Raw genomic sequence first — 20,926 nt, forward strand, 5'->3', positions numbered from 1 at the left:
AAGGTATAGGTCAGACTCTGCATAAGGAGTAAACAGCCACCACACGCACACACACACACACACACACACACACACACACACACACACACACACACACACACACACAAACACACACACACACACACATGAGTGGAGAAACAAAAGAAAAGGGTACTCAAAAAAACAAAACAGTTTGATTCGGATTCCGTGCTACTTCAAGTTTTGCAGGCCCCTAACGGAGCCTGTCTCCTCAGGCTGCTGGAATAGTCGAATCACACACACACGCATAAAGTATCTAAATTAGTTAACCTATATCTTTTAAATTTTTAGTTTAAAAACAATTTAGCTACTCTAAAGCTGTGTACCAGTGTTATGTATTTTAATATACGCCGTGTTTTGCATAAATACTTATATTTTAATTATTTAAAATCTCCGGGCTTATTACTTCAAATGCTTTTGCGCCCGGTTTAATATTTCTAGGAGTGTATAATGTTTGTGTCATAAAGTTGTTGACCGAAACTGGTTTGGTACTACTTTGTATTCTATGATATTTTGTAAAAAAACAAAATACATGTCTGACAAGTGTATTGGTTGCATTTTGAAAGACCCTCTTGTACACTCATACGATCGGAGAAGAGTATATATCTTACATATAATGAAACGCAGTATGACGTGTCGGTCACGCTTGTGGGGAAAGAAGAGTAAAACAACACAAGGAGTGGGAGTTGGTGACAGTGGCAGACGCCAAGGCAGGTGACAGCATTTAATAGCTTTGTAATCCAAATAAACATCTTTTTTTTATTGTAAATTGTATTTTCTTTATCAGTCTCTCTCTCTCTCTCTCTCTCTCTCTCTCTCTCTCTCTCTCTCTCTCTCTCTCTCTCTCTCTCCCCTCTCTCTCTCTCTCTCTCTCTCTCCTTCTCTCTCTCTCTCATACACACACACACAATTGTATATATGAAATTAAATATTAAACACTTGTTTTCAAATTATTATCATTCACATAACGTATATTATTTACATTATTTACATTTGACGATATTTGTCCTCATCTTGTTTTCACTTTTTCGATATCAGTGAATAATTTCACTGGAAAAAGTTATATATATGTGTGTGTGTGTGTGTGTGTGTGTGTGTGTGTGTGTGTGTGTGTGTGTGTGTCTGTGTGTGTGTGTGTATGTATGTATATATATGCATATATGCGTATGGGTTTAAGTACATAGGTATATGGGCCTATATAATAGTGCATATACACACGTATATGTGTGTGTGTGCGCGCATACGTATATCAATATACACTTCTTTCTTTCTCTCTCTGATTCCTCAGCCCCCACTATCACATTAACCACTACAATAAAACCTCCGTCTATTTTTAGAAGCTTGACCATTATATTTTATTATTCTTCCCTTCCTTTTTAAGGTTTACTACTCACTTTAATAACCCCCACTGTACCATTTTATGTACCTATCACTCCATCTTTGTGCCTTTCAAACATAACCCCACCTCCCACTCCTCACTCATATTCATTCCTTACATTCTTATCTTTTCCTATCCCTCCCCTACTCCTCTCCCAGCCCCTCATAATATCTTGACCACCAACTAACACTCTCTTTTCCTTTTTTCATTTTCTCTTCCTCTTTCTTTTTTCTTTCTTCTTTCCTCACCTATCCTCCTCATTTTAACATGCACAACTTTTCTCTCCTTTCTATCTACTTATAACACCACTACATTCTCATAGTTTCATTCACACCACAAGACCCCTTTGAATGAACAGTACATAGCATCTACTTCTCCACACTTTCCATTTGTAATGACAAAATATGAACTCCTATCGGAATTTACATACCACGGACAAGATGCATTTCTACCATTTCTACACACTACTTTCCTTGAATAAGGGAACTGCAACTATAACATCCTACATATATTTTTATTTTTACTTTTATTCTGTTATTTCCCTTTATACTTCTTATTTCCATCCTTTTCCAAAATAACTCCTTATATTGAACTCTACTATTTCCCTCTATTTAACTCTCTCACATCGTCTGTGATGAAGGGGTATCCCTAATATCCTAGAAACAGCTGTAAGACTCTCTTCATAAATGTCCTGAAAATTCTACACAGCCTTGGGTTTGCTGTCTCATTTTATTTAACACACACACACAAACACACATGTATATATATATATATATATATATATATATATATATATATATATATATATATATATCCATATATGTATGTATATATATATACATATATGTTTGTATGTAGATATGTATGTACGTTTGTATATATATGTGTATGTATATATGCATGCTTATATATATATATATATATATATATATATATATATATATATGTGTGTGTGTGTATTTATATGTACATATATGTGTATATGTACACATATGTGCTTGTGTCCAAATGTGTGTGCGCGTGTGTATGCGTGTGTGTGTGCGCGTGCGCGTGCGTGTGTGTACACATACATTATGTAGGTGATATTTTCAAGCAAGACGTTACAATCGTATCTGATTCTTCAACTGCCTAAATTCTGTATATTTACATATATTTACTAGTTTACTAACATTTATCAATGGTTTCACCCACTGTTTTGATGTGTCATTTTCTATCATTAATAAAACTATCGGTAATTTTAACGACACGATTATACTAGTTTATATATAATGTACCCCATTGTTTGCGAATGTATTTCACTTCCTTCTGTATATAAACATCCTTCTCGTTACCTTTGTCCACCAGTACCAATGCAAACAGTAACACACTTACTCTCCCTTTATGATTTTTTGCAAACAGTGTTATTCAAAGGCATATAGGTGTAACCCCTATGAAATGAGATATCAAAATACATCCGGCAATTCGTTTATTTAACACTAACTCATACGGACGCTATATCTATCTTCTTGGTAGTCTCTTTAGTCCGTGGAAGACGATTACCTGTTTTATGAAAATATTATAGCGGAGAAAGATTTGACAAAGAGACAGTCCCACTCTCGCGACCTCAGGGGTTAGGGTCCACTGACATGAAAATCGCTGCGAACGGTGGCTTCTCCGGCCGCAGGATTGACAAAGTCCTCTTCAATGGCCGTCTTAGGGACTACGGATTCGGATTTCTTCTGTGGGTTAACTCCCATAGCTTTTCTCATAGCTGAGTATGGTTGCAAGGCAACTGATTTTAAGTCAAAGTTTTCCTTCTCCACTATATCTATCAGGAAATACTAGAGTGGATACTGGCATACTTGATGTAAGACATTTTAATTAATGAAAATTACATGATAATAACGTCAACATCCACTATTTAAACGAACAATTCTAGTAAAATTTTATTGATTCAAATTAATTAAATATGGACCGTTTCGCAGTTTGGTGATCGTTCCTCAGAGGAAATATGCCCGATTTTCTAACCGAATCAATTACATTGAATATTCAGTTGATATAAAGCAGTCACGAATTAAGTTATTTCAAAGTGAATGGCTTAATTTGCCTATTTGTGCTTTAGATGGCTCGTCAATTGGTGAAAAATATATAGTATTTTATGTATGGGCAGAGTGTGAGTCAGAAAGAATCGAACTAAAACTAAATATCAGAAAAAGTTGGTGTAGTAGGAAATTATAAAAATACAAACACGTTTTGTCTCTGCTCTCGAGGTACAGGTAAAAGACTGAGGAAACGTGATTGTTTGTCAACAAGCTGCGAAATGGCCCATCGAGGTTTCTCCCTTCTTTTTTTTTTTTCTGTATCTTAAAAGCATAGAAGGAATGTGTTTACATTCTTATAATTTTCTTTCACCGCTGGGGCCTTAAATATATCTGTGAATCCTCATATATAGAAAATTACACTGAGGAGATACTTGCCCACAAACAATGGATTTTTATAATTATATTATGGGTAAGATGCGAAACAACTGTATGTAATTTATATTTAATATTTAGTATTTATTATATTATCTTATATTATTATAAGAATATAATATAATATAGTATTATGCTAATAAATTTTTAATTTTAATTTTTGAATTGGCAATTGTTATATATATCTCCCTTTTCTATTCATATGTATGTGTGTGTGCGCGCGTGCATGCATACATGTATGTATGTATGTATGTATGTATGTATGTATGTATATATATATATGTATGTTTGTGTATGCATGTATGTATATATGTATGCATGTATTCATGCATATATGTATGCGTGTGTAAGTATTTATAGCTGACTATCGAGAGATAGATATTTAAGTATATTATTTACACTTCATCACTACTACATGACTGCACCACCTGCTATATAGCCTTAATAAGATGTAATGGTGTAACTGGAGTATCTTTTATCATAAATCTGCTGAACGGGGACTGGTCTAACTCTAAACAAAAACGTCATGGATATGGATTTAGTCATTTAATTTTATATTTCATTTTGATTGAACAAGAATACAGACATGTAACAACTTACTAAATTAGCGTTCTAGTAGTTATAAACAGTTTATTACCTGCTGTCGTCTCTTGAGAAGCTGGACTAATGTTCGAGTTACTTTTGTAACCAATAGAGCTCTCTTGGGATTCGATAACACTTGAAGTTATGCCTTCGAAACTGCTTGCAATGCTCAGTGACTGATAATGGGATCTTGTACTTGACTGGAAAACTTCAGATAAACTGCTCGCTTTTATGACTGAAGTCATTGGTTCATTAGTAGTTTCAGGCCAAAAACTAGTATCATCTGGAGTCGTATATTGTGAATTAATTGTATTAGAAATAGCTTGAGAGAGAGTAAGAGATAAAGGTGGTGTAACTTGAGATGGACTGATAAAGAAAGATGGCGTGTCTTGAGGAGGATTGACAGACAAAGGAGGCGATGTAACACTCAGTTGCTCTGTTGTAAGCATTAACGTTTCACTGATAAACGATGAAGTTTTATCTTCTGTGAAACTCACTTGAGGAGAAAATGTAGAAGTTTCGATTTCCTGCGCAACTGTAGTTTGCTGTTGCAATGAATTAGATGTAGAAATGTCCGACGAATCATAAAAGTTTGAAGTCAAGTGTGTAGCAAGCAATGACATTGAATCTGAAAAGTATAAATAAAGATTAAAATAAGAAATAGTGATAGCTGCAGGTGGCCGAGTCGGTAAGCGTCAGAACAACCAGCAAGTGGTTTAACGCTTCGTATTTTGTTACTGGTGCTATTTCATGTTCTATTCTCAAATATCTAAATCTCCTTGGCTCGGTCTATACACGACCAGTATGGCAATATATAGGTACTACAAAATGCTATTTTTCAACGCTGTAATTAGTAGCTGCGATGTAAAATCAATGAGTAAATTGTTTGGATAAGTTACTTGCGACAGACCTATACAGTAGGAAATCAGATTTTCATCTATTTAATGCTTCAAGAAGGGAAATAAACAAAAGTCCAAGGAAGTTTTTGGACCTGAGAAAATGTTTAACATTTAATATTGTAATGAATCATATTATTTTTCATTAAGAAAAATGCGAAACAGATCAATCAATTATATATATATATATATTAATATAGGGAATTGAATAACAGTCTATTGGCCAAACAGTCAATGACTCCTCATCGGGTAGAGGAAATTATAATTCTGTTTGGATTAAATGAATGCGTGACATCATAAAATGTAACAATGCAATGAATAGTAATATTAACAATAGTAATTCCTTTCCCAATTTAGTTTGAAATCTAATTTAAAGAAATATTCATTACAAAAGAAACAGACTAGCTACTTTATTTCAGTTTCCATTTGTGAAATTGTGCAAAGGCTTTGAAATCTCTTTAATTTCTGAAATATGGTGAAACATATTGTGACCCTAACTGATTGTAAAGTACTCCACCGAAGTTTTCCAAGATTTTTCGTACCTAAATCGTGTTGTGTCGTACGTTAGAGTAATAAGGTGCTCCATGTCATTCTTTTACTTATCATATCTCACCTGGAAGCTTGCATGGCTGAGTGGATAAGAAGTTCATTTCGCAATAAGAGTCATAGTTCGAATTCACTTCGCAGCATCTTGTGTAAATGTCCTTACCATATCGTCGAGTCAACCCAAGTCATCTGCATGAAATTGGGTAGATGGAAGCTGCGTGAAGTTACTTCGGATGGACTGTATCTGTAATTTAATAGTTTAGCCTTGTCGCACATTTCCTCATTGATTCAGCCTAAGAATTGCATTAAAGGATACTAGTATCTGCGGAATGCAAGCAGGATGCTCATCGTCGAAAACGACGGAGGATCCATCATAACCCACCCGATAATCCTATACTGAATCACAAACACAAGATGGAAATGATTTTAGGCGATATAGATCAAGCATCGAGAATTTTGCAACCAACAAGTGTCACTTAGGATATTTTTTCTCGGTGATAAGTCACTCCATGTTTTTACCAAGGAAGATTCCGAATAAATAAAACGACGGAAAACTCACCTGTAAAATTAATTTGTTGGCTATCGATACCAAACTCTGGGTTATTCAAATTGTTATAAGATGTTACGAACTCGTCTTTAATAGATTGCTCATTAGTACTGCTTCCATTGACCGAAACTTCGAAGTCAACAACAACACTTCCTTCACTGCAACCCGCAAAAATAATCCATGATTAATGAATTATATTATTAGAGAGAAGGGGAGGAGAAAGAGAGAGGTGGGGGAGAAGAATAGGATTTGTGATGTTTATATTTTATTTTTATCAAGAAAATATTAGCAAAGTAAATGAAATGATAAATATTTTAATAGGAATTCAAAACATTGTTTCAGATTCGGCTTACTGAAATGTTTATTTTCCTCTACAAATTCTTGTTTTTAGGGTTAACAATTATAATAATTATTAGCTTTCTTAGGTATAAGGCAATGCGTTTAAAAAAAGAGCAGAAGGAGAGTAAAGTAGGCGGATGAAGAGAGCTTACTTCAAGCGTGAATCGAAATTGTTCCGAGGACTCAGCTCTAAGGTAGGACCACTCTCTTATATAGTACGCATAACAAATTACAAAATAGGTTTATGACAAGTGAACATAGACGAAGTTTCATTACGGTTTTGCAGCAATTTAGTCTTATCCCTGATTTCTTCTGCTAATGAATAATCAGCTATTTCATCCGCGTGGCGGGGGGGGTATTCAAGTTATGGAGATAGGTTGGTACACGATATATTTCACTTATATTTTTCTGTTTTGTTTATTTATTTTCTTTTTTATGTTATTTAGCTTATATTCATTTAATATGAATGTTTTACTGCAGTTATATCGCTTATCAAACACTAACCGTGAGACTGAACATTTTTCAGGAAGAAAATGTACTCATGAACAATGAGTAAAGAACATCGAAATATGTAAGACAAACTGTGCATTTTATGTGTGTGTGTGTGTGTGTGTGTGTGTGTGTGTGTGTGTGTGTGTGTGTGTGTGTGTGTGTGTGTGGTTGTATGTATGTATGTATGTATGCATGTACTTATATTCATGCGTGGGTGGCCTAGTATTGCACTTCCGATCGTGAGATCGTGGCTTCGATTCCTACACCGGGTGGTGCGACATCTCACGCATGGCACACCGTGTGCCTGTAAAAACAATGTCAATTTGATTCAAGGAGTTTGCTTATGTGCAGCACAAACATTCTATTGCTATAAATAAATCATCTGTGCAAGTTGTTTAGCAAGAAATAGCAGAGCCGTCTTGATAGGATTTTTATGACTAGGGATGAGTCCGTACATTTAGAAAGGGAATACGGGGGGATAAAACAATGGCGTTTATTCAGAATCTACTAACGCAATTTGTAATTCTGAAATAAGTGATGCATGCACGGTGACCTTTTGCTATTGGCGATAAATAATCGAGCAACTTATTGCTATAGGCCGGGATCAACTGTACCTTACATTTTATGCATTGTGTTCGCCATAACATACAGAAGTGATTCAGTTTTGGGCCATGAAGAGGAGAAGGAGAAAGGGAGGATAAAGAGATAAAAAAGAGAAAGGGAAGATGGAGAAGCAGGATGATATCTATGTTTTTGTTTTTTTAGTCTACCTCGGGAGGGTAATCATTTTGTTAAGCACCAAAATATAAGTCAAAATCGCCACTCTGAAAAAATAGGTATAATGTCATGTCTAGGTACTGGTGCTATGTTATGGTCTTGAGGAAAAACTAAATCCCTCCTGCACAAACAAACAGTTAGCTTAACATATTGAGTTGTCGAATGAATTCATTCGTTTTTTTTTTCTCCAATGTTATTTGAATAAACACAGAAAATATTTTTATTGCTGTGTTTCATGGTTTTAACATTATTCTTCCCTACACCTTTAGTTTATCATTTTTGAAATTTGAATAAGTTCTACCTCTTTTCAGATATATGACGACGGAGCACCAAGTAGAAAAAATGAGCATTTTCGACGCTTGCTTCTCTTCGCTTTCACTCAAGGTTCCAGTGCTACCACAGCTGCTCTAGACATTTGTGCTGTTTATGGAGAAGGTACTATTACTGAAAGAACTGTACAGAAATAGTTTTCACTTTTCAAAGAGGGGAAATTTGATCTTACAGACTAACCGCGTTCCGTCTGACCTGTTCAGTTTAATCAGGATAGATTGAACCAGCTCATTAACAAGGGTCCACGCCAGTCCACTTAGGAATTGGCCCAGAAGATGGGATGCTCTCATGATACCGTCACCCGTTAACTTTCTTCGTTAGGTAAAATCCAAATGCTCGGTGCATTGTTGCTAAACGCTCTGAACCGTTTACTCGCCCAATGCCAAGATAATCATGAACACAGAGATTTCTTTACCACATCATCACAGACGATGAAAAATAGTGACTTTACGTCAATATGAAGTAGAGGAAAGAATGGCTGAGTCCCAACAAGCCAGCAATATCTCGAGCCAAACCAAAGCTGCATTCATGCAAAACAATGATGTGTTTGGTCGGATTGCTCTTCGCGACAGAAAAAGTTGATATCCAGAAGGTGCTATATCAGGGGATACGGTTGGTGCAACTGAGCTCTTGAATAGTATTTTTGGACAAATTAACCACATAGGTGCGAGCGTTGTCGTGTTGAAGAAACACGCCGTGTTCCCGATCCGGTCGTTTTAGCTGGATTGCTTTTTTGAGCTGTGCATTTACAGAACGTAAACTCTGCATTGACCGTGTATTTGTTTTCAAGCATTTCATAGTGATATAGCACCTTCTGGATATCAACTTTTTCTGTCGCTCTCCCATAATCTACGAATAGTTTCGTACACCAACGATAAGGAGCTGAAAACGTGCTCAATTACTTCGAGTCAAGACTCGGTGATTTCTACCGTCAAGACATTGACAAACTATGTTAATAAAGTAAATGGAAAAAAAAATAATAAAACGAGTTTATCTGACAACCCAATATAAGGAGAGGAAGAGAAAAACTCTTCGTTGACTCAGGAAATTAATCAGCAGGTTGATGGTTTGTTATGGCTTTTCATCGTTGTTATAGTAAATAACTCACATTGTCGAAAGAGGAGCTGTGGCCAGGTTATTTAGAATTCGACATTATAAAAATAGTTGTAAGAAGACAGGTACGAAGATAGAAAATAAAGGGACACAAGCTGACAGCAGACTGCGGTAGTCGAAAATTAAATCTAGTTATAAGCATTCCAGTAAAATAGAGATGATGCTGACACCCTTGAAATGAGTTTCAAGTTAATATTGTTGTTGTTTATTCATTTATTTGTTTTGCAAAGTCGAAGCTGTCATTACATTTTGATTTTATTCATACACATAAACAATTAAGACATTGGGTGAAAATGTGAATAGTGTTTGACCATAACAACTTTGGTTATTTTAGATATAGAAATAATGTATAAACTACCGGAAGCCATGTATTCGTATTCGTTTTATGGAGCCTGCCAATTTGCTCACATCAAAAACAGCATTTATCTACAAAAAAAAAAAATATATGTATATATATATATATATGTCTGTGCATATATTTTATATAAAGTCCACTGAAGATAAACCAAGTGCATACCACATACTAATTCGTTCAAACAAATGAAGTTTTACATCACTCCTAAAATATTTGGCGCTTGGAGCAGAAAGAACATGATCACATCTCAAGTTGCTGGTCGTCCCACACACACACACACACACACACATATATTTCATGCACACACGCAGACACGTATGTACAAGCAGATCAAAATATGGTTCTTATAGTACGAAAGTAAAAAAAAAATGGAAAACAATTTTTGCGGCTTTCAAGAAACTATAAACAATAACAATATTAAAAAAAAGAATTAAATGAGCTAAGAACAAAATTTTCTCAAGGAGGAGAAAACAAGCAACAAATCAGAAATAGAATTTAAGAAAGAAAAGTAAAAGGTGAAGGAATGTTGTTAATGACCGTCTGTCTTACCATCAGCATACCAGTTCTGGAATAAGGCCTTATACCACATTCATGTTACTGCCATTATGTTTAATGTAATGAGAATAAAAAATATATATATAGTTAATTAATAATGCCTTGGTGAGCACCAGGGACAACTTCGGACATGTCTCGATAATATTAGACTTCCTTAAGGCGGCGAGCTTGCAAAATCGTTAGCATGCCGGGTAAATGCTTAGCAACATTTCGTCCGTCTTTGTTCTGAGTTCAAATTCCGCCGAGGTCGACTTTGCCTTTCATGCTCTTGGGATCGATAGAATAAATACCACTTGAGTACTGAGATCGATGATGTAAAATGATAGTTCTTGGGTGATTTTAGCAGAGTTCACTCTGTTGCATGATTCCAGATCACAGTTCCGATTACCTTTCGATCCGCTTTTATTTATTTATCTATTTATTTACTTATTTATTTATTTATTTATTTATTTATTTATTTACTGATGCTCGTGCTTGGTATCAACTGCTTCAGTTTCCCCAGACGAGAGGCTTGCAAACATCGTTAAAAATTGTTGTGCATTGAGCATAAACGCCGAGTCAAGTGTGTAACAGAATACAGCCAGTCAGTTAACACTTGAATGACCAGCTTAGCTGCGACTTTACGGTTGTCTGGATAGTCGATTAATCGATAATTAGTATAATATAATTCTTATTCCTGTTGAGACAACTGACATTCATGACAGCGAGTAAACTAGTTAGCTTACTTATAAAACACTCGACTGATCAGTAAACTGTAACTTGACGAAATCCATATTTGCTAAATATAGGATATATATATATATATATATATATATATATATATATATATAATACACCACACACGCACACACACATAATTGAAGGAAACAAAGGATTATCTCACTCTTTCTCTCTTCTTCTTCGTTTGTACATGCACACAAAGACACACCCACACAAACACATCTTCATTTCCTTTAATTATATAGATTCGTGAGTAGAATAATGTCGCTAATATAACCGCCAAGTGGAACTGGCTGCTAAATTATAGAGAGTTATATCAAATGATCCTGTCAAGAAGGTAATTTCTTTATTAAGTTATACCTTCAATTAAGTCGGTCATGCACCAAGCTGGATTGGTATGCATTGCATAAACAATAATTAACAACTGGTGAGTAAATTATGTCCACGTTTATAAATAACAGTTTATCGCCACAGGTGATCCAACAGTTAATCTAATAAATAACCTCCAAATAGATTAATCGTTGTTTTGTTGAAAATGATTGATATTTATGTGTAACTGTGTTTCCTTTATATTTCAGTGGAAAAACAATTTCTTTTCGTTCTAAAAGTGCTGTGTCTGAACTTAAAATAACGAGAGATAGGAATTAACAGATTCATTGCCAGGTTTATCGAAAAATAAAAGTGAAAGAACCTATCCTTTCGTGAAAAAGGAGGCTCAAAAGACAGGCTTCACTAAGATGAATAAACGTTATTGCCTGAGTCAGTGAGCTATATGTGACTCACTTGAATTATATGTGAATCAAACCCGTCTTCAATTCTTCAAAAATGTTAATCATAATATTTCCTTTGACCATACACAAACCCAATTTGCATAAGCGAACAGTTATGGAATTGATCCCAATTGTGTCTAATTTTTATTTTATTGACCACTGAGGAGTTACTGAAACTTGACCTCGAATGATATGAACTCAAAGTGTTAAGTCAAGACCAACTACTGCAATGATTTTACTTTAATGTTTATTATCTCTATCACTTAACAAAATTAGTCAGGTCGATATACGGTTTCCAGTTCTTTTGTCAAGTTCCTTGGACAAGCATTTCTATTTGCGTGTGGACAGCATATTTAATTATATATCAACTCGGCTTATTTGACTTTAAATTAGGTACAAAGCTTTGAAAAATAACCGTCTATAAACTAATGCCATAATTAAAGGAAGCGTTTGTCCCTGGTTTGCTTAATGCCTTTTTCTTTTAAATTGATAGAAGTACGTGTTCTTTGATTTCTTGTGCTCTGTGAAAAGATTATCTAATGAACTGCCATTTTAAAGAGGATTTGATCCAACCACTAACACGTTGGCAAATATACCGATATTTCAGAACAATCGAAGTTTATGATTCAGCTCTGATGGAACATTCTCATTGATATATATGGGATATTCTATAGTAATTATGGAACTTGATGAACCAACCCCCAAATGACTCTTTTCTCTACTAATGAACTATATATTGACATTTTTCGAATTACTCCAGAGCAAAGTTTTGTAAGTAATGAGGTATAGTTGATTGAGCAAATTCATTGTTATTAGGGATTATTTTATTGACCCAAAATCTTTATAAAAATATTTAAAACAAAATATTGTATACTTACAAATTCCCATACTCGTAACTCAGCATCTTTATACTGGGATGTTGTCTTATCGAGCAATTCCGGTTGCCAGACAATTCCGGATGTCAGTTTCACGGATGCATTAAATTCTTGAGAGAAGTTTATTATATGACTGGACAAGCTACTAATATACTGACTGCTTGGATTACTTGAAATCAATATCCCAGATGTGTATGAAGTCCAATCAATTGTGTTACTGAGAGTAAGTATTATTTGGTCTTCAGATGTAAACTGCGTCAATAGCTGGCCCGATTTAGAACTGGTGATACTGGGGATAATTGTAAGCTGGCTGGTTGCAATTTCATTTTCAAAATACGACATCAAGATACTTCCAGAATCAGTAAAACTTTCGCTGGAATCCGCGATTAATTGGCTTGAACTTACTGTGTAATCATCTGATGTGGAAAGACCAATCTCTGCTGAATTTATGGATAAAGATTCACTCATTTGATTTGTAGGTAACGTTGTAAAGCTATTACTTGTGGAGATGGTTGTCACGGATAACTGGTTTAAAGAAGGATTTAGATTGCCAGAGCTCCATTCTTGTATAAAATATGACGATTCAAGTGCTGGCTGGAAAGAAGATTCACTAAAATTATTATTTAAAGAAGCTGTGCTAGACGTAATTTCTGATGATTTCATGAATTCTGTTACTAACGTTTCGAGATACGAAAAAGCTGTTTTCGTATCAGAATAATTTTCTGTAGTGTAAGTTATCTGATGGGCTGTTTGTGATGTTGATATGTCTTGATCTACTTTAGAACTATTGAAATAAACACTGGTAGGCTGAGTAGTTAGCATGTTAGTTAAGGAAACCGAATGGACAGTAGAAAACAGCGAGGAACGACTAATGGCGGATACCGATGGTAAATCCACCTGATTAGAAACATTTGTCCCTGTATCACGGTATAAACTGGATTCTAAAGAAACGTCCAACGTTTGCTTTTGGTCCTCCGAAAATAGTAATGTTGATTGAGGAGTTAAAACCAATGATGATGATGATGGTGATGATGATAATGATAATGATGGGGATGATAGTAATGCTAAAGATAAGACGGAGGAGGCGAAGGATAAAGACAAAGAAGAGGGTGGGGAGAGAGAGAAGGAAGAAGTCGTTTGTGAAAGAAATAAAGAAGAAAAAGGAGTGAGAATAGAAGTGTAATAGGTCGGTTCAAGTGTAGTCGTCAAATGACTTTGAATGGTTGTGTCTGCATGTAATGAAGATTCGGTGATAGTCGTTTTATATTGCAGTAATATACTGCCGGAAAGTGACTCATTAATTTGCACTGGCAGCGTTGCTACATCACTGCTGTTTAATGCTACAGTCTGTGCAGAACTGAGTTCTATTCTCGGAGTGCTTGCATTGAATACTTCTTCATCGCTGAGACTGCTTGCAGAAAGACCATCAGTTGACGGAGTTGCACTTCCTGAAGAAGTTATATTTCCTTCAAAAGTAGTTGGGAATAAAGTTTCAGTTACATGATTTTGTTTTGTTGAAATCTCCGTCGGTAACCACGTGACCAGGTGATATTCTAAAACGAAGATAAAGAGATTGTTTAAACATTAACAATAACAACAACAGCTGCAGTACCAACAACATTAGTGAGAGCCTTTATATAATTTTTCAAGATGTTTAAAAATAGTAGCAAAATCTCCCTCAAATCGTAACGTTTCGTTTTAAAAAAAAAAGAAGTATGCATTGAATAATGTAGTTCGGAGAACACTATTTCAGAAAAAAAAAAGGGATAAAATAGGATAGTCATCGGCTTGATTGTCTTTAATCATAGATCTAATCCTTTGGGATCAGCATGAGACAAAACATCAATGAAGTGAAAAACGAACAATTATAAGAGGAATTGAAGTTAGCTTGTTATCCAGGGAATTGTTTTAAAATATCATAACTGAGACAGTAGTCATCATTATACGTGTAGCATTGTGCTAAGAAACGATTGTTATTCTCCGATAAACCATTTATTGTCATGAATACGGCAATAAATCTTAATAATTATAATCAGAAAAATCAAGCTTTTCTTTAATTAACAAATGGGTTATTTTATAAAGTAAGGTATTTCTCCGAACGTTATAACGGAAAACCTGGAAATAGAGATAACTAGATTGTGGAGTATCACACACATATTACGTAAAGTATTGCCAATGAAATAGATAATAAAAAATCACACCGTTTGGTAGTACAGAGAAAACAGGTAATAAAAATAAGAATATTGAAATAATAATAATCCTTTCTACTAAAGGTACAAAGCCTGAAGTTTTGTGGGGAGAGGACTAGTCACTTACATCGATTCCAGTGTTTCACTGGTACTTAATTTATCGACCCCCGAAAGGATAAAAAGTAAAGTCAACCTCGGTAGCTTTTGAACTCAGAACGTATAGATGGACGAAATGCCGCTATGCACTTTGCCCGGCAAGCTAACGATTCTGCCACCTCACCACCTTGCTGCTGTTGCTGCTGCTGCTGCTGTTGCTACTGCTACTACTACTACAACTATTACTACTATTACTACTACTAATGATAATAATAATAATAATAATAATAATAATAATGATGATGATGATGATGATGATAAAACTTTTAGCACAATGCCAGCAATTTCGGGTAGGGGCTAAGTCGATTGCATCAACTCCAGTGCTCAACTAGTACTTATTTTTTTAACCCCGAAAGAATGTAGGGCAAAGTCGACGGCGTCGGAATTTGAACCCATAACGTAAAGGCGGACGAAATACCGCCAAGCACTTTACCCGGCGTGCTAACGATTCTTATTTCTTTATTGCCCACAAGGGGACAAACAAGGACAGACAAAGGTATTAAGTAGATTACATCGACCCCACTGCGTAAGTGGTACTTAATTTATCGACCCCGAAAGGATGAAAGGCAAAGTCGACCTCGGCGGAATTTGAACTCAGAACGTAACGGCAGACGAAATACCTATTTCGTTATTGCCCACAAGGGGCTAAACATAGAGGGAACAAACAAGAACAGACGAACGGATTAAGTCGATTACATCGACCCCACTGCGTAACTGGTACTTAATTTATCGACTCCGAAAGGATGAAAGGCAAAGTCGACCTCGGCGGAATTTGAACTCAGAACGTAACGGCAGACGAAATACCTATTTCGTTATTGCCCACAAGGGGCTAAACATAGAGGGAACAAACAAGAACAGACGAACGGATTAAGTCGATTACATCGACCCCAGTGCGTAACTGGTACTTAATTTATCGACCCCGAAAGGATGAAAGGCAAAGTCGACCTCGGCGGAATTTGAACTCAGAACGTAACGGCAGACGAAATACCGCTAAGCATTTCGCCCGGCGTGCTAACGATTCTGCCAGCTCGCCGCCCCAGGCAAAGATCCTCTGGAACTTTGACTTTCAGACAGACAAGGTGTTAAAGCACCAAAAGCTGGATATAGTAGACTTTAGGAAAGTCAAACAAGACTGCCTAATAATCGTCGTGGCAGTGCTTGGAGACCAACATATTATCATGAAAGAAAGAGAAAAGACTGATAAATATGGAGACTTGAGAAATGAGATCACCAAGATGTGGAAGCCACGAGAGTCAAACATAAAGGTTGTTCCTGTTTTCATCGGAGCATTGGGTTCAATACCACCCAATCCGAAAAAAACATCTGAAAACCCTTAGAGATACCCTACAATCTTGGTGTATTGGAACTGCACGCATACTGCGTAAAGTACTGTCTGTCTGAAGTCCTTGTTGTGACTTGACAGACAGTACAAACCCCCGGTACACACAATATCTTCGACCTACAAGATCACAGTATTGAATACTGTGTGACATCTTAAATAATAATGATAATAATAATAATAATAAATAACAGAAACAATTCCTATCATAGTAGGTGCCTTAGGTATAATAAAAAAATATTCAGACAAATACATAACAAAAACACCAGGACTTACAAATATATATAACATACAGAAAATTGCACTACTGGGTACTGCACACATTCTACGCAAAACACTTTCAATACAGTAAACATGAGAGCACCACAGCACATACCCAAGGCGCACAGAGCTGCGCTCGGTAGTGAAGTGAAAGCACGTTATAAAAATAAAACTACTGAACAATAATAATAATAATAATAATAATAATAATAATAATAATAATAATAATAATAATAATAATAATAATAATAATAATAATAATAATAATCTAGTGAAGGTTGTAAATACTTGGGAAGCATCATTACTTAGTTACTCAGCAGCCTTTGTAGATTGGACAAAAACTGAACTAGCAAAGCTAGACAGAACTAGGAAGGAATTCAATATGAATGGAGGACTCCACCCAAGGGCAGGGGTAGCAAGATTATACTTACCTAGAAAGGAAGGCAAAAGTGGGTCAATATCAGTAGTAGATTGTGTGGAGTTAGCTAGAGTAAATATAGACTTATATAATGAAGAAAGTTTATTAAAAGCTGCTAGAGTTTCCACAAAGACATAGAGAAAACAAAAACCCAAACGAAGTTAAAAACCAGAAAAAGGAACAGAAATTATTTGACTGGCAGAAGGTATTGCGTGGTAGATTCCCAAAGATAGTTTCATCAAATAGTAGCAGTGAGACATGACTATGGTTGCAGAAAGGAAGGCTGAAAAAGGAGACAGAAAGTTTGTTAGCAGCTGCACAAGATCAAGCATTAAGGACTAATTGAATAAAAATCAAGATAGACAAAAACCAAGTATATTCCCAATGTAGGTTATGCAAATCAAAAGAGGAAAGCGTTACTCACATTGTAAGTGAATGTAGCATGCTGGCACAGAAAGAATACAAGAAAAGACACGACAATCTAGGGGAGAGTAATCCACTGGGAGTTATGTAGAAAGTTAGGATTTGAACATTCTAATAAATGGTATGAACATGAACCTAGTAAAGTACTAGAAAGTAAGAAAAACAAAATGTTGTGGGACTTTAACATTCAAACTGACAGAGCAATAGAAGCTAGAAGGCCTGGTTTAGTAGTAGTAGATAAAGAGAATAGAAAGTGCCGGATACAGTCACAAATGATGAAACAATCAAAATGAGAGGTATAGAAAAATAGCAAAGTATCAGGGCCTAACCATTGAATTACATAGACTATGGAAAGTGCGGATAAAATTATCCCAGTAGTTATAGGTGCATTGGGAGCTATCCCTAAAGATCAGAACAGATGGATAGAGGAAATAGGCATAAACCCCAGTTTAGTACACCTCCAGAAAACAGTGTTATTAGGAACAGTTAGGATACTTAGGAGGGTTCTTGACATCTAAGGTTACTTGTTGCAGCCCGATGTAAGGTTTTTTTTCTCAACAGTCCAATATGTTGTGTGTATATGAAAATAATAATAATAATAATAATAATAATAATAATAATAATAAACGTAAAATACTGTCTATGTGATCTCAAATTTTAAAGCAAACACATAATTTTCTTATGGTTTCTTAAACATTCACTTGAACAAAACTGTACAAATCCAAATATATGGTACCCTAGGCATAACACCTACATGAACTTCTAACTGGTTGTCTCTTGAGGTCTCTGGGTGAGACTTGGATCCAACTTGTACAAATGCAAAACAAAAGTCAAACATAAAATAATAATAATAATAATAATAATAATAATAATAATAATAATAATAATAATAATAATAATAATAATAATAATAATAATAATAATAATAATAATAATAATAATCCTACCGATGAAACTTGTCTGGTTGACATCAATAGTGAGATTTCCTGTGTTTGATGCATTATGCAGAGCTTGAATGAGAATTTCTCCAATTTGCTCAGAAGACAGACTCGTATTTATTTGCACATTACTCTGAGGATCGTTGGTGTTGTCTGTCTCTGCGGTATTTTCTTCTAAGATAACTGTAAAGTTCACATTAACACTGCCTTGACTGAAAGAGAGTGTTGCAATATATAAAAAATATATAACAAGAGAAGCCTTGCATCACTATTTCTGTACAAAACCCTCAATAACAAGGTTTTAAAATTCTTTATTTTCTAAACTTGTAATCCTATATTTCGTGTTTTCATTTTCGGGTTCGAATAGTCCATTTTCAGAATCCATTCTTAGAACTTTGTGTGTGTGTGCGTGTGTGTGTGTGTGTGTGTGTGTGTGTGTGTGTGTGTGTGTGTGTGTGTGTGTGTGTGTGTGTGTGTGTGTGTGTGTGTGTGTGTGTGTGTGTGTTTGCATGTGCGTGTGTGTGTTTTCATGTGCGTGTGTGTGTGTAGTAGTAGGGAAAATGAAAGGGCTTAAAGGAAATTGAAAAACTGAAACGTAGAGTAAAACGGTGAAGGTGTCGTTAACAAGTCACGATTATACTTAGATACGTAAAAGCTTTAAAATTTTCTTATATGGATTTTTATTTTTAGCCAAAGCTGATCATTATCAGCAAGTAATGACAGGAGGAAGTCGAATAATATCAACTGAACAAAAAAAGCAAGGTGAAATTAAAATATGATATGATTACATGAAAGTAACTTGCTAAATGCATGTACTAATAGAAACATGTTAAAGTTACGATAATACTGATTGTTTATATTTAGATACAAAGCCTTGGCTTTTCAGGAATTGAGAGAGCACGTCATAACATTCATGCTTTCACGAGGGTAGTTAGCAATATAAAGAAAATAAGATGGTTTTATTAGGAAATGAAACTGGATTACAGTCTCTTCCTAACTAGTATCTAATTTTTGGTTTCACAACGCCTTTGTACTTTTGAACTAGCCTCTCCTAAGCAATACATATTTCTCATTTTCTCTAGTACTATGTTTCACCTCCCAAATCTTTCCCAAAATACTTATCATTTTCATTCCCCCCATAGGAACATTATCGACAAGAATTTATCACTCCCTATTCCACGTGTTTGTTTTAAACTACAGATGTTCAAACTGAACATGAATTGCGTCGATCTCATTAGGCTGTGATAGCGTTTAAAACAGATGGGCACTACACCTGATCCATTGGCTAACAAATGAAAAATAACAATATGGTGGTTGTAAACGTTAGTTTTGATTAACAAAAACAGCTTTGCATATTTTTAAGAATTCTACGAGATACGGACATCTTTTTCTCAAGAAAATTACTTAGGTGAAATAAAATAGCTGCAACTGTCAACCGAAATCGTGTCTCGGACTTAACATGTAGGAAACATTTTGTTCCATGAGGATCATCTCAAATTAGATAACAGAACTGAATAAGTATAGTATTGATAATTAAAAAGTATGTCGTAAAAATCCATATTATAAGTTCCCATTGCGTAGTATTTTTTTGTGGCTGAGCTACGTGACGTATTTTCATTTCACTATTTAATAAAGAGAAATTATAAAAAAAAAACAATAAGATTACTTGCTAGGTAAAAGACAAATTAATGCAGCTTCAAACAAAACTTTCATAAAGCCTCATTGGTTTTCATTATGCATGCACGCACACGCAAAAGAAAAAAAGGAAACAAGCAGTCACATGCTCAAGATAATGCAACGTTAACATCTATTTTCAGTTAAATTGTATCTTGTATATTAATTACGTGTTGTGTTGGACTAAGTGGCTATGAAATACTGGCATACCTTTCAACTATAAACATTTTAACGAACGAGATAGCTCTATGTAATTGTTCGACCTGCCATAAATAGCCACAAAATCTTCAAATCATAATCAATTCATTTAAAAAAAGGGAAGGACACATTGAATCATGTAGTCTGAGTGCCATGTCTGAAATTAGATGAGATCGGTTATGGATGGAACACTTTTTCATCAAAGATCTGCTCAAAGCTGACATGGGGTTAAGCATCAATTAAGCTTTGAGCTTTGATTTCTTTCGATCAATTCAGTTCCTAATTAAGATCTCGTAGCATATTGCTTTTCATAATTTGGAGGTGGTCGATCAAACAAACAACCAGTAATTCACTGTTGATAAAACTGTATAATACATTTTCTGAGAGAGAATTCTTATGTTTCGATTAGATAGACAAACAGACAGACCGCGAGGGAGATAGAGAGAAACATGTAAAGGGACAAAGAGAATGAATAGAACTGCTACCTTTTATGCTCAAAATTGCTAAGGATATGAGTAAAGTAGAGGAGTAACGTAGAGTAGATGATGTGGGGAAAGTGAAAGGCGGTGTGAGTAGTTTGTGAA

The 20,926-nt window shown here is 35.2% G+C and overlaps 2 protein-coding genes across 2 annotated transcripts in view; both read right to left on the bottom strand.

The window, feature by feature from the left end:
* The window catches only part of LOC106876666 (polycystin-1), a 115,438-nt gene extending 106,790 nt beyond the window's left edge, over nt 1–8,648 (bottom strand). The window contains exons 1-5 of the mRNA XM_089348331.1: nt 8,554–8,648; nt 6,433–6,578; nt 4,487–5,059; nt 3,022–3,203; nt 630–663 (exon numbers count right to left, since the gene is read on the bottom strand). Of these exons, the coding sequence (XP_089204457.1) occupies nt 630–663; nt 3,022–3,203; nt 4,487–5,059; nt 6,433–6,578; nt 8,554–8,648 (1,030 nt within the window). The remainder of the gene's footprint in view (nt 1–629; nt 664–3,021; nt 3,204–4,486; nt 5,060–6,432; nt 6,579–8,553) is intronic.
* Nucleotides 8,649–8,958: 310 nt separating this feature from the next.
* Nucleotides 8,959–20,926, bottom strand: part of LOC128247384 (uncharacterized) — a 34,773-nt gene continuing 22,805 nt past the window's right edge. The window contains exons 4-6 of the mRNA XM_089348332.1: nt 18,480–18,682; nt 12,750–14,299; nt 8,959–9,207 (exon numbers count right to left, since the gene is read on the bottom strand). Of these exons, the coding sequence (XP_089204458.1) occupies nt 8,959–9,207; nt 12,750–14,299; nt 18,480–18,682 (2,002 nt within the window). The remainder of the gene's footprint in view (nt 9,208–12,749; nt 14,300–18,479; nt 18,683–20,926) is intronic.

Source organism: Octopus bimaculoides, chromosome 3 (genome assembly GCF_046866305.1).
Source record: "Octopus bimaculoides isolate indiv1 chromosome 3, ASM4686630v1, whole genome shotgun sequence".
In the NCBI taxonomy this organism is placed as follows: Eukaryota; Metazoa; Mollusca; class Cephalopoda; order Octopoda; family Octopodidae; genus Octopus; species Octopus bimaculoides.